The 12,080-nt window shown below is 56.8% G+C and overlaps 1 protein-coding gene across 5 annotated transcripts in view; it reads left to right on the top strand.

The window, feature by feature from the left end:
* RGS12 (regulator of G protein signaling 12) overlaps positions 1-12,080 on the top strand; it is a 76,397-nt gene that overhangs the window by 28,134 nt on the left and 36,183 nt on the right. For all 5 annotated transcript variants that reach the window (XM_025051703.1, XM_025051704.1, XM_025051702.1 and 2 more), the window contains one exon: positions 9,652-9,673. In XM_025051703.1, coding sequence (XP_024907471.1) covers positions 9,652-9,673 — 22 coding nt within the window. The remainder of the gene's footprint in view (positions 1-9,651; positions 9,674-12,080) is intronic.

Below are 12,080 nucleotides of genomic sequence, written 5' to 3'. Positions count from 1 at the left end.
TTCATCTTTGTATGTTTTCTCAATATCTAACTGGAACCTTCTGTAGAGAACCGAGGGGACAGACTCGTTCAGATGTGACGGATTTAGAGGTTGGGTATAGGAAAACGAACGGCATTTTTCCTGTTAAATAGAAAACAGAAATAGGTCTGTTGGACAGGTCAAGATGCCTGCTGACGACATAGGTGCAGCTTTTACCGTGCTCTGCAAACGCTGAGGTGCCTTTTGGAACTGACGGAGGCGACGTGCCGGGGACAGGGGCAGCCCGAGGGGCCCGGGCGCGTGGCCATGCTGTGTGGGCAGGGACGCTGTCCTGCCGACCCCACCGCACACCTGGGTGGGACGTGAGTTTGGGCAGATTACAGCCTTAATGGACTGATTAACCACTCAGTTATTTCTACGCCTACGTAGGCTGCGTTTTCATTTCAATAGTTTATTAAGGCAAGTTTTAGAAAATATTTTATTCTGAGTGAAAAAAAAAGGTCACAAAAAATTTGCCTTTGTACTTGCCTATGTAAATGACTTGGATTCCTTTCGAAATTTTTGCAAATGCTCAAACTGGCAAATCAGTTGTTCCCGTGAGTGTTAACACCGTCTGGTCTCATGGTCGTATTTTCAGCAGCAGAAACCGAGCTGCTCCCTGCTCTCTCCCGTGCGGCGTGTCGCGGCGGAAGGTGGGGGTGAGGTGCCGCAGCTCTGCTGGCTCCACGGGCTGGTGGGGGGGAGGGCAGCCGCGGTGCTTCCCCCGTGAGTCATCCGGCGGGCCAGCCCTGCGGCGGTGACCCGTCCCATGGAGCAGGGGCAGCAGGATTCTGGCCGCTTCCCCGCTGCACCGGCTCTGTGATGATAAGTAAGTTGCTGCTCCTTCTGAGCCCCGAATTGTTCATCTTCAGAATAGGGGTGTCCCGAGAATGCTGGCCCCATCCAGAGTGTGTGAGCGCTCAGTACGAGCTGTGCTCTGTGAGAGCGTTTTAAAGGCTCCGTGGTCCCTGTCAGCTGCTCTCCTCATGAAGCGGAGGATTCACAAGCCTTTATGGAACCTTTCCCCCAAATCTTTCGAGGAGCACAAAGGGGCGCCGGCAGGATCTGCCCCAGAGAGTGGGAGGCTCTCGCTGACCAAGTGGACAGCTCACAGCTTCCCCGTCTTTTTAAAAGCGAGATGCAGCCTAAGCGGAGTTTGGAAACGCACATGTTTCTTTGCCAAAACACAGCGATCCATCATATTTAAACCACGTCATGATGGGTTGTCACAGCCTCAGATGCTACCAAGATACTGAGTAAGGAGACACGAAAGCCCGCAGCCCACAAGAAACGCGAATTGTCATGGAAGACAGCTTTAACGAGCAGCTGTGCCCCCCATTCCCAGCCTTGGGCCTTGGGCTGGCACCTGGAGCCCCCAGCGTGTCCGGCGGACCCTTGCTCGGGATGGGGTGCTGTGCCATGCCTGGCAAGCCCCCCGTCTCGGGGCTGTGGCTGAGGTGGCAGTCCAGCAGGGCTGTGACAACGCTCACTGTGGCTGCAGGGACGCAGTCCCGTGGGGCCTGGGCCGGAGGGCTCCCTGAGCCGGAACGCTGTGCAGAAGCGCGTAGTGCTCCGTGGTGATGGCAGTGCCAGACATGTTGTCCCCTCCACCCTCGGAGCTGCAGGAGCAAGTCCCACCGCAGCGAGGTCCACTGCCCAGGGCACCGCTGGCCTGGCGCTTTGTCCCCGGGCTCCTCCTGCCACCCTGCTCGGCTGTCACATGGCACTGGCCACCACGCGGGCACGTAGCAGCCAGCGCCGGCCGTGCTGCGATGGCGGCCTCCTTCAGCGCCCGCCTCCGCTGGCTGGGCTGCGTGGGGGCTTGTCACCGCTGTGGTCCGTCCTTCCTTCCCGGTCATAAAATATGGATTCTCTCGTGTTGCACACTTGGCAGAGGCTCACCTCACTGGCTGGGAAGCATGTCCGCTGTCACAGCTTTGTTGTGGCTGGTCAGGGCTGCTAGAGTCCGGGGGAGGGGACCCTCCAGAGACCCCAGGTTTTCACCTTTTGGTGCACTGGGGCTCTGTGCAAGATCTGAAGAGAAAATAGGCTGGCACTATAAAAAAAAGTCGAATTTTCTTTTCTGGGCGGCATGGAGCCCCTTGCATACTTAGGAGCGGCAGTGGGACCACAGTGGCCTGGGCTGTGGGGGCCAGCTGCCAGGATCCCAGGCGTGGCTCCGGGGGAGCAATGGACACGCACCGGCCCCCACAGAGAGGCCCTGGGGAGGCTGCAGCAAGACAGACCAGGGCGAAGGGAAGGGCTCCACGTTCGCGCCTGGGCAGTGAGGGCACCACGAGGAAGGGGCCCGGTGGCGGGGAAGGTCAGGCTGGCTGTGACACCCGGGGCAGCTCTGGCTCCCGCGGCCCGGCCTGCCTCCCCCTGCGTCGCTGGCCAGCACTCTCGGCCCTGCCCAGACTGGGTCCCAGGCCGACCAGGCCTGGAGGCGTGTGGGGCGCGGGGTGCGTGTGCGGACACGGGAACTGTGGGCTTGGCTGCCAGGAGTCGTGGGCTGGGAGCAGCGTGCCAGACGTGCCCTTCTGTGGGCTGACGTGCTGGAGACGCGGGCGCCAAGGCCGGTGGCGTTTGACGGCTCTTTTCTAGCCCAGACGAGCTGGCTCGTGTCGCCCGTCTGCTCCCTCGTCCTCCACGTGGGCCAGCGCTCCCACAGGACTCTGAGGAGCCCTGCCCCGTGTGGTAGGAGGGCGCAGCCTGCCCTCGGTCCTGGGATTCTGCTCTCCGGCACGTGTAGGGGTGCCACGTACCAGAGGAACCCCGGGAACCAGACTCGGCGCCACTTCCTGAAGGCCAGTGTCCATGCTGACTTGACTTGCAGGCATTCAGCGCTGTCCTGGGATACTGAGTCCTAGGTGTCACCCCGGACCCCTCTGCACTCCCTGTCCCTGTGCTGGGGGCTCTTTGTGTGACGGAGCGGCCAGGTTACGGGATTCTTGCGTAAAGCCAGATGTCCACGTTGGATCCCCAGGGTTGGTGCAGAGCCGTGTGTGGCCCCGTCAGGCTGCTGCTTCCGACTCAAAGTGTCAGAATGGCTTCTCTTAGCCGTCACCCAGGGCACGACAGCAACATCAGCTGCTACATTCTTAGGGAAACGCTGCCTCTGTGGGTTGGCCGGATTCGATTTCTTCGGATTTTACTGAAGATCGAAGTGCCCCTTGGGACATGCACGGTATGTCACACGCTTTGGAGAGAGAAGCGTGGTTCGCTTCTGAGCGCTGGGCGCTCCGCTCTCACCGATTGAAGGCACGTGGCTCCCCGTCCGCCTCCCTCTCAGGCTTCACAAACTGTAGTGCGCTGTGCCCTGATGGCAATGCCCACCTTAGCCGCATCCCTCGCCTGTGTCCAGCTGACCCGTTCGTCACTGCGTAGCACCAAACACACCATTGTGCCTTCATCCCGTGGTCCTCACCGTCCCTCGGGTCACAGAAATTCTTTATTGTGAACATCATGGTGTGGCCTTCAAACTATGTGCCTCTCCATCGCCTCCTGAGCCTTCTGTCCAGTCCTTTTTGGTCGAACCAGCTAGAAAGAGGTAGTGCGCGCGCGCGCGTACGTGTGCGCCTGCGCCCTCGCGTGTGACGTGGGGAAAGCTGGAGCTGCGGGGAGCACTGGAGTGCTCGTGTGGGGGCGGCCATGGAGCACAGCCTTTTTTGCGCAGGCCCCTGCCAGGTCTGTGGGAGGTCACTCCCGTGTCCCATACCCAAGGGACCCAGGAGTGTCCCTTGAGGACAATCGTCATGGTTGTGCTGGGCCTATCTCAGGGGGCCTGGCAAAGAAAGCTGAGAAGGTGTGGGTGAAGCCGCAGGTGAGGCCGCAGGTGTGAGCCGGGCTGTAGGGAGGGGCGATGCTGCAGGCGGAGGCGATGGGAGGGGCTGGGTCCTCCCGGCACCGGCTCTCAGCCCCCAGTGGGACTCACGGGGGACCTCGCACTCACGTGGTGTGCGCGCCCACACGCGCAGAGCCCCGGAGCCAGGCGAAGGACAGCATAGACCCTGGAGCGCACGGTGTTTCCCTCTCGCATTCTCCTATCCCATCTTATTTCATGTTTTAACAAACGCTACTCCCGGCCCATTGAATTGGTCTGACGGTTCCTCAGAGGGTTGGAGCTGGGTGGAAAGACCCCTGGGCTCTTGGGGAGCAGGCGTGGGTGGGGCTGAGCCCAGTGTTGTAATCGCACCAGCAGGCTGGGACCTGGTGGCACCCCGTGCACGCCCCGCCATGCCCTCAGGTCTGACGGCCCTACAGCCCCAGCTCTTGGGGTCCCCCTGCCCCACAGGGACCTGCCGTCTAATCCACGGGGGCCAGTGAGGAGTCGTCTTAAAACTTAAGAGGTCAAGTTTTTAATAAGTCAAGTAAATATAGATTAGATGCAAATTAGATTGTTAAAGTAAGGTTTTTCATCATTGGGTTGTTTATATTTTTCTCTGTATTCAAAACATTGGCTACATTTGTGCAGCTTGCAGGACTTTTGTTCCTTATATAGGCGTCATATGTGGTTTTTTAATATATTTTATGTCCAAGGTAGGAAAATTTGTCAGTGGCTCAAAAATGAACATTTATATTGCTGTATATTAATTACTACATATCAAAGTAATTTGGAAATGATGTATTCTAATTGGTTTTGTCTCGTGTTACTAACAGACTCCACCTTGATGTATAGCCCTCTTCATATAAATCATCTATAACTTTCTAAACATTAGTTCAAGATAAAATATCCATGGCACATGTGTGGTCCAGATTCCTGCCAGGAATAAACACAAGTCAGTGTCCTCCGGACCGTCTGGTGTCCGAGGCCCACCCCAGGACTGGACGGTCTGAACTAAATTATATCACGAAGACACTCTGTAAGCTCTTTTGAAACAAATGTATTTACGTTAGTGTGAATTCCAGCCTGGGAGGGTATCATAGACCTTTTCAGGGCCGCCTACTCATGGTATATGTTTAAATTGTGAGCAGACAAAAGTGATAACTGACTGGGACCTTTTTTCCCTGGCAGCTCGTTTTTGTGGCTGCTTTTCCTGTAAGTAGAACATGTGGGTTTGAGAATCTGGGAAAAACCCAAGAAGTGCAGAAAATGAAAACAAGTTATTAATACAAATTGTACTGGGTATCAGAATAAGCATGAGAAATGCTAAGTCTTAGCTCATAAAGATGTTCATGGTGGTCTAGCAGTGTGCGCAGACCCAGGACTTCGAGAATGCCTAGCTCTGAGTCACACTGAGCCGAAGTTCGTCCTGCTCGCTCTCTGTGGGGTGTTCTGGAATTATCTCTGGAGGTTTCTGAACCTTCCCTATTTTGGACTGCTTTTGCCTGTCGGCCAGGATGCACTCAAAAGAAAGGCAAACCAGGCTTAAAAAGGGTAATTGGGTCAGAATCGGACAAGTTATCAATCCCAAGGCAAATAGAAATCATTTTGGGGTTACCTGCCTTTTCCACACCCCCTCCTGTTGGCGGGTTGCCCGCTTGCAGCTCCTCGTCCCCTGCTAGCACTAGTCACGTGGGCACTGCCTGTTGCGGGCTGTAGTCTGGGAGCCCCACCCGGCGCTCCTTAGCTTCTGTGCCCCGGGCCCTTCCTGTGCAGGCAGCTGGACATCGCTTACCGTGCTGGCATGGTCTACCACAGCTAGGTGTGTGCTGATAAACAGAGTAAATATTGGCCAGCAAACGGAAGAATTAGGTCTATGGTAATTATATATCGTTTGTTTGCAAGTTAAGTGACCTGGCCAGGGACAGTCATCACCTGTTCTCAGATGCGTGTAAAAACGGTGCTATTAGACGTGACTCCTTGAGCCTTCGGTTGAGAGGACGTCTAGTTGGCATGTGGACAGTTGCCAGGATAACCAGTTGTGAGCCGAGAAGGTGGGCACCAGGAGCGGAGGGCTGCGCGGCGTCCGGCCGTGTCCTTCTCAAGGACACGGAGGGGTGGGGCGGCTCAGAGCTGCCCCCCCCACCCATCAGGGTCCGGGGCTCGGGGCGGGGCTTCAAGGCGGAGCGGTTAAGGGTTCGCAGGCGGTGCTGTGCGCCGCGTGTCCTGGGTTTCAACGTTGGTTCCGGCCTTGTTAGAACCAGGACAGGACCAGGCCGAGCCGGTTCTGTGGCTGCAGAGTGGGTGGCAGGGGTATCTGAGGCCTCTGAGCCCTTGCTGGTCCCTCCGGGAGAACCGTCGGCTCACAGAGGCCACCAGCTCCTCAGATGCCCCCACGTTCCTTGGAGTTTGGGGTTCGCACAGCGTCTCAGTCCTTGGAGTTTGGGGCTCCCACAGTGTCTCAGTCGGGGACAGGGAAGGAAATGCATTCGAGGCTGTGGCTTGGAGATCTTGAGTCCCGCCTGCAAGATGCTGGCCCCTGAGACACATGGAACCCTGGACGCCTGTTCCGGTGGGCAAGCCCGGGAGTTCCTGAAGGGACGGCGTGGGCGGGGAGCCCTTGCGGGTGGGTCCCCGCGGTGCGCTCCCCGGGGAGTCCTGCGCCCCGCCCCCGCCCGGCCGGGGCTTCCTCGCTTCCAGCCTCCTCCGCGCCGCCATCAGCGCGGTTCTTTTCAGGCCTATCTTCCAAGTCCCAAACGCGCTCTCCAGCCTCCTCACCTCTGTTGTTAACCTCTGTGCAGGGTTTCGTTTCCACACTTGCAGTTCTCACTGTCGGACATTCCGCGGGGTTATTTTTCAAGTCTGCATCTTACTTCCTCTTTTCTTTCTTGCAGCTTTTACTTCTTTACAATTTCGGGGTTTCCTGAGGCTGTCTTAGGGCTGCTCAGCGCCCGAGATCCTGTTGGTAGTGGTCCCGCTGGCCCTTCTCGTGGCGGCTTTTCCCGGGTCGCAGGGGATTTTGACTCTGAACTCATACTAGCGTGGGCTCATTTTTCGGAAGCTGTGGGCCCGCGCTGGGCGGCTTTCTGCCCAGGACTTGGATATCCCCGTGTGGTGACGGTGCTGCTCAGCCTGGGCCCCGCCGCCTTGGCATTTTTTTGCTGACTGCTCTCCGTTCCCTTCCCTTCTCTTCTCCCTCAGGGACTCCCTTTACCTCTTTGGGATCGGGAGTATATTAAAAACCATGTTTGTTACTGTACTGTTTCACAATTTTTCTATAAATCTTAAACTGTCTTAAAAATTAAAGTCTACTTTTAAAAAGCACGTTTGTTTCACTTTCTCTGGATCTGCTCGCTCTGCACCACAGGCCCCCACCAGACCCCTCGGCGGGCGAGCCGAGCCCGCCCTGCTTGCCGCGCGCATGTGGTCCCGCCCGCATCCGTGGGGTCACTCGCAGACGCAACTTTCTTCCGTCTCTTTTTGGTTTCAGTGACACCCCTCTCTCCTTGCTTCATTTCATTTTGAGGATGCGTTAGAGATTTCTTAGTGCACTTTGTTCCATCTGCTAAAGCCTGAGACTTTAGTTTTAATTATGATCGTAACACAAAATGAACCTGTTCTTCCTATGTATGAAGTTTGCATTTCATGATTTATTTTTCAAATGTCATTATTGAGAATATTTCCAGTTTTGTGTCTGGCCTTGCAGATTTCCTTCTCATCATCTCGGAATGATTTGCATTTGGTGCTACTTAATGCATCACGTGACTATAGGTGGTTTCTTACGGGTAGGAGAGGGGCCGCTGTCCGTGGTGCCCGTGTCAGCCCTGGGGCGGGACCCGCCCGCTTCTGCGATGGAACCAGCCGCTCTGGCTGAGGGCAGGTAGCCAGGTACTGGCTTGTGGGGCTGCTCCTTTGATGTGTGGCAACATGAGAGTTTAAAAACTGGACACACAACAGCGTATGTTTTTACTATCGGACAGTATTTGAAAGGTGCCAAGACTCTCAAAGTATTTCTGGACCGGGACTCATGATGGTTCGAATTGTGACAGCCCCTCGGCTGACCTGTTGGAAAGCAATGCCTGTCACTGTCTGCGCTCAGGCCCTTTCTAGGAGAGGAGGGTGGGCCACTTAGCTGGCCTCTCTGGTGTTTCAGGTGTAAGTCCCACCAGGTGAGGGGCTGAGACCAGGTCTGCTCAGAATGGAAGAGGGCCCCCATCTTCCAGCAGGCGGGGGTCGAGGCTGGGGGCCTTGGCGCTGGGGATGGGATGGGCAGGCAGAGCGTGCAGGACGGCGCCGCCGGCAGCTCAGACTGCGCATGCGTGCGCTCGCTGCCCGGTGCCGGAGGCCACGTGGTGCGCGTGGTAACGGCTAACTCGGGCCCCTCTGGGCCTCGCCTGCTTGGGTTTTGGCCTGCGGGGTCTTAAACGTGAGCTCTGCTGGTTGGGGCGGCCTTGGGCCTGGGAAGGGGCGTCGCGCGCGGCCTCACGCCGGGGAGGGCCAAGCTGTTTGGTGAGCCAGCTTGTCGAGGCGCCCTTCTCCTTAACCCTTGTCACCCGTGCTGGTGGCAGGCCTTCCCCACATCCTGCACTCGGGCCTCACCTCCCTGCAGAGAGCCCATGGGACCATTTGCAGGCCAGCTCCTGGGGCTCCGCAGCAGGACGGCCGCTGGGCAGGGCGTGGGTGTTCTCTTATTTCAGAGCTGGGAGCTGGGAGGTTTCCGCACACCCGGTGCCCAACCCCCGCGCCAGTGTCACAGGCCCCTGGAACCCGCTCCCGCCCAGCTCCTTAGCCCTTCCCACCCCGGCTCCAAGCCGGCTCCTGGCGTGTGTGACTCCAACACCCTCTCCTTCCTGGGTCCCAGCTCCTGCCGCGTTCCCAGCCTCCGCAGACGCTTCTCCTCTATGTGTCCGCGGGGGAGTGGCCTCTGGTGGCCTCAGAGCTGTGGGGCCTGCCAGGGGCCTGCAGGTGCATCCCAAACAGACTTTCTCAGCTTTCGCCACCCCAGAGCTACTTGTAGCTTTGGTTATTGGGGATGTCTGTCATCCTAGGACCTCCCCTGACAGCTTCCCCTTCCAGAACTGGCCTGAATCACATCTTGCTCGACGTGTTTGTTCTTGTCCCTGGTGCCTTTGATCCAGCCACCCTCCTCTCCTCCGGTCCCTCACCCTCCCCCGGACGCCCTCCTTGGAAGGGTCCCTCGACGTGCCTGCTGTGGCCACTCCTGCCCCACTTGGCTGCGGCGGCTGGGCCCGGTGGTCCAGAGCACGGGTGGCCTGCGCCCGGACTGCCATCCCCAGGGACCTGTTCTACCTCTCCGGGCCTGGGGTGCTCTGTGCAGTGGAGGTGATCCTAGGAGTGTGCACGCCGAGTGCGATGTGCCATGCCCAGGGCAGCACCAGCCCCAGGCACGGCCGACTTGCACAGTATTGGACGGGCTGCCAGCCGGCCGGCCGCCTCCTGGGCGCGGTGCGTGCCCTCCAGACGCACCAAAGTGTGCAGACTTGCCCTCGCTCAGGCTGTTACCAAGACTGTGATGTCAGACGTGCTGGGATTTGTTCTCTTCCAATGAAAGTGACGATGACTTCCGCCTCGTCCCGGTGTGGCCTGGTTCACTGGCCTGGGCGGAGTTCACTCAGGAAGTGGGAGCGTAGCTCTTGACTCAGCGAGGTGTCTGGTTTTCCTCGGACACCTGCGCGGGGAACCAGAGCCTCCCGAAGAACCTCTCAGATTCCTTCCTCGGGTGGACGTACTGTTTCCTGACTTTTGTCATGAGGCTTAATTAACTCATGTCTCTCTCTCTTTTCTTTCAGTCTGCAACTGTATCTGACGGTGGTAAGTCACAATTTCTGATGTATATTTTTATTATTTTTAATGAAGTTTTCAAATTGTGAACGTGTATTTGCCGTTGACTCCCTCAAAAAAGGTGTTCTCTTTGCCATGTCCCGTCCCCTTGGGAGGTTGGCCAGGGCTGATCTGGGGAGCACGCCCTCACCGTCCCCTTGGGAGGTGGCCGCACGGCCTGTGTTTCGGAAGCCATTGACTGCAGACACATGGCAGAACCCGAGTCTGAGCATGACGGAGCAGCTGGGGCCGGCCAGGCGCTGGGTCGCAGCACAGCCTGCCCCATGCTGCACTCGACGAGTCAAAGCCTGCCGCCCCCTGCCGTGTAACCAGCTTCTGAGCCAGAGGGGGACGGGCGCACGGCACCCGCCGAATGCGAGCCGTTCTGGGCGTCCGGGCGGCCCTCAGCTGCCAGACTCCCCTTTCTCAGGTGATTGAGGGTCGGGCAGAGAGATTTCAAAACCTCGTCTGTCTTCAGAGAATTTCGTTCATGGGAATTCTTTGCATGAGATTGATCCAGAGAGAAAATGGCCAGAGATGTCATTTCATGAAGATTTCTCTGATGTAATACTTATCATTTTAGATTAATGATTTTTTAAAACTCTTCAAGATGACCGAGAGTTTCTTCCAAATGTTTCTTGTTTCTTATAATACTTCTTAAAATTTTTATGCTCGTAGGTTGGTGTTTTTTTTTTTTTACATGATTTTAATTAATCTATTCTGCATTTTGAGATTTGAATTTTAAAATTTACCAAAAGGTACCACCAGCACTTTATCTTCGCTGATATGCTGGCTATGGGTCGGAAGTCCAGGTGACAGCCAGGGCTGCCAGAGCTGGGGTGAGCGTGTGGCTCGAGGCCACCGTCTTTACGGCAAGATAAAGGGAAACTGGGTATAGTTTTCCAGCGCTTAGCCAGCCGGGCGTGAGAGAGGGCACATCGCGTCACACAAGGGCCAGCACCTGACCCAGGGCCGGAGCGGTCCCCAGGCTTGTGTTCAGGGATTTATTTTTTTCATAAAAGGAATTACGTTACCTGTTTTGTGTACAGTGATCACCATGCCATTCAATCCCTCTTAAGCTGGGGATGGGAATAACGTCCTTAAAAAGAAACAGGACCTGTGTCACCCAACCCAGGGTAAAGTGAGTGGTTTTAGCAGATTCCAGTCATGCTGGCCCTTTCCACAATGCTCTGATTTCTCTTTTCTGGTGAAAGACTCATTTCTGCAGGAAGTGTATGTCAGTTTGAGAAGTTTACTTAATATGTTCATAATCATAAATATTAAGCTTTGTTTGTCTCTAAAGTTTTCTTCTGTTAGTAATAGGTGCAAGGGCCTCGGGGAGTTTTATTACAGGGTCTGTTTCATAATTTTTTTAAAAGCTGCGCTTCCTAGGTGTGGGAAGTCTGACTCAGCCCCGACGCCCTTTCGGGGGAAGTGGGGTCTGGCCGGCGGTGGTTCCCCTCCCCGCGGGGCTTTCCGGCTTCCTGGTCCCACCTCCTTGTCTCTGCTTCAGGCCCCGGTGCCACTGGGCTCGGCCCTTGTCCCTGGAGCCCCTCTGTGGCAGAGGGGGACGGGAAGAGGCCACTATTTCACCTGGATGCCTTGAATTTCAGGAACTGCACCAGACAGCTTATATGCGTTTTATTTAGGTTTTTTTTTTTTTTTACATTTTTCTTATTTTTCCTTCTTCAATTTCTTTTCTGATTATAAGAAGAAAAGGTTTCACTTAATCTGCGCATTAGTTCTAGGAGGTGAAATACCACATCCCACTGTCTTTACCGGGAAAGACACTGAGGCAGGAGGGCAGGGGGCCCGGGGGCCACGTGGAGGACGGGGCAGAGGCTGGGCCGCGCTGTGAGGGCTGATGACCCCAGGGCCGTGGAGGGGCCGTGGCTGCCGAGGTGCGTGTGTGTGCTTGGGCTTCCCGCCCCATCTCCCCCAGACCCTTCGATTCCTGCCAGCCCGCTTCCTTGGGACGCTTGTGGCGAGGGGGCGGGGGGAGAGGAGACCCCCGACCCCCGCCGTCTCCCGCAGTGGACAGGAGCCTGTTGAGAGAGTCTGGGTGGACTCGGTGTATTTCCACACAGAGACACTTAATGTCTGAGGGGAGCAGGAGATCAGGCCCCTGAGGGGGCCTGGGACCTCCGGCAGCGGTTTCTGGGGGGAAAGCACACCCGGATCCATGCGGTGACTCGGGACCCCATTTGGAAAGCCACCTGCTCACGTGCTGGGGCGGTCAGCCCCGCAGCTTCGCTCTGGTGGCGAGTACACCCCTCACTCGCAAGTGTTCTGCGGCTGGTCAGCCTTGCGAGTGAGATGGCGGGACGCGCTGTGCAGGGACGCGCTGTGCGGGGACGCGCTGTGCGGGGACGCGCTGTGCCGGGACGCGCTGTGCTGC

This window comes from Pteropus alecto, unplaced genomic scaffold (assembly GCF_000325575.1).
Source record: "Pteropus alecto unplaced genomic scaffold, ASM32557v1 scaffold5, whole genome shotgun sequence".
Taxonomy (NCBI): Eukaryota; Metazoa; Chordata; class Mammalia; order Chiroptera; family Pteropodidae; genus Pteropus; species Pteropus alecto.
The sequence above is the reverse complement of the archived record's forward strand: the minus strand, read 5'-3'. Positions and strand labels throughout refer to the sequence as shown.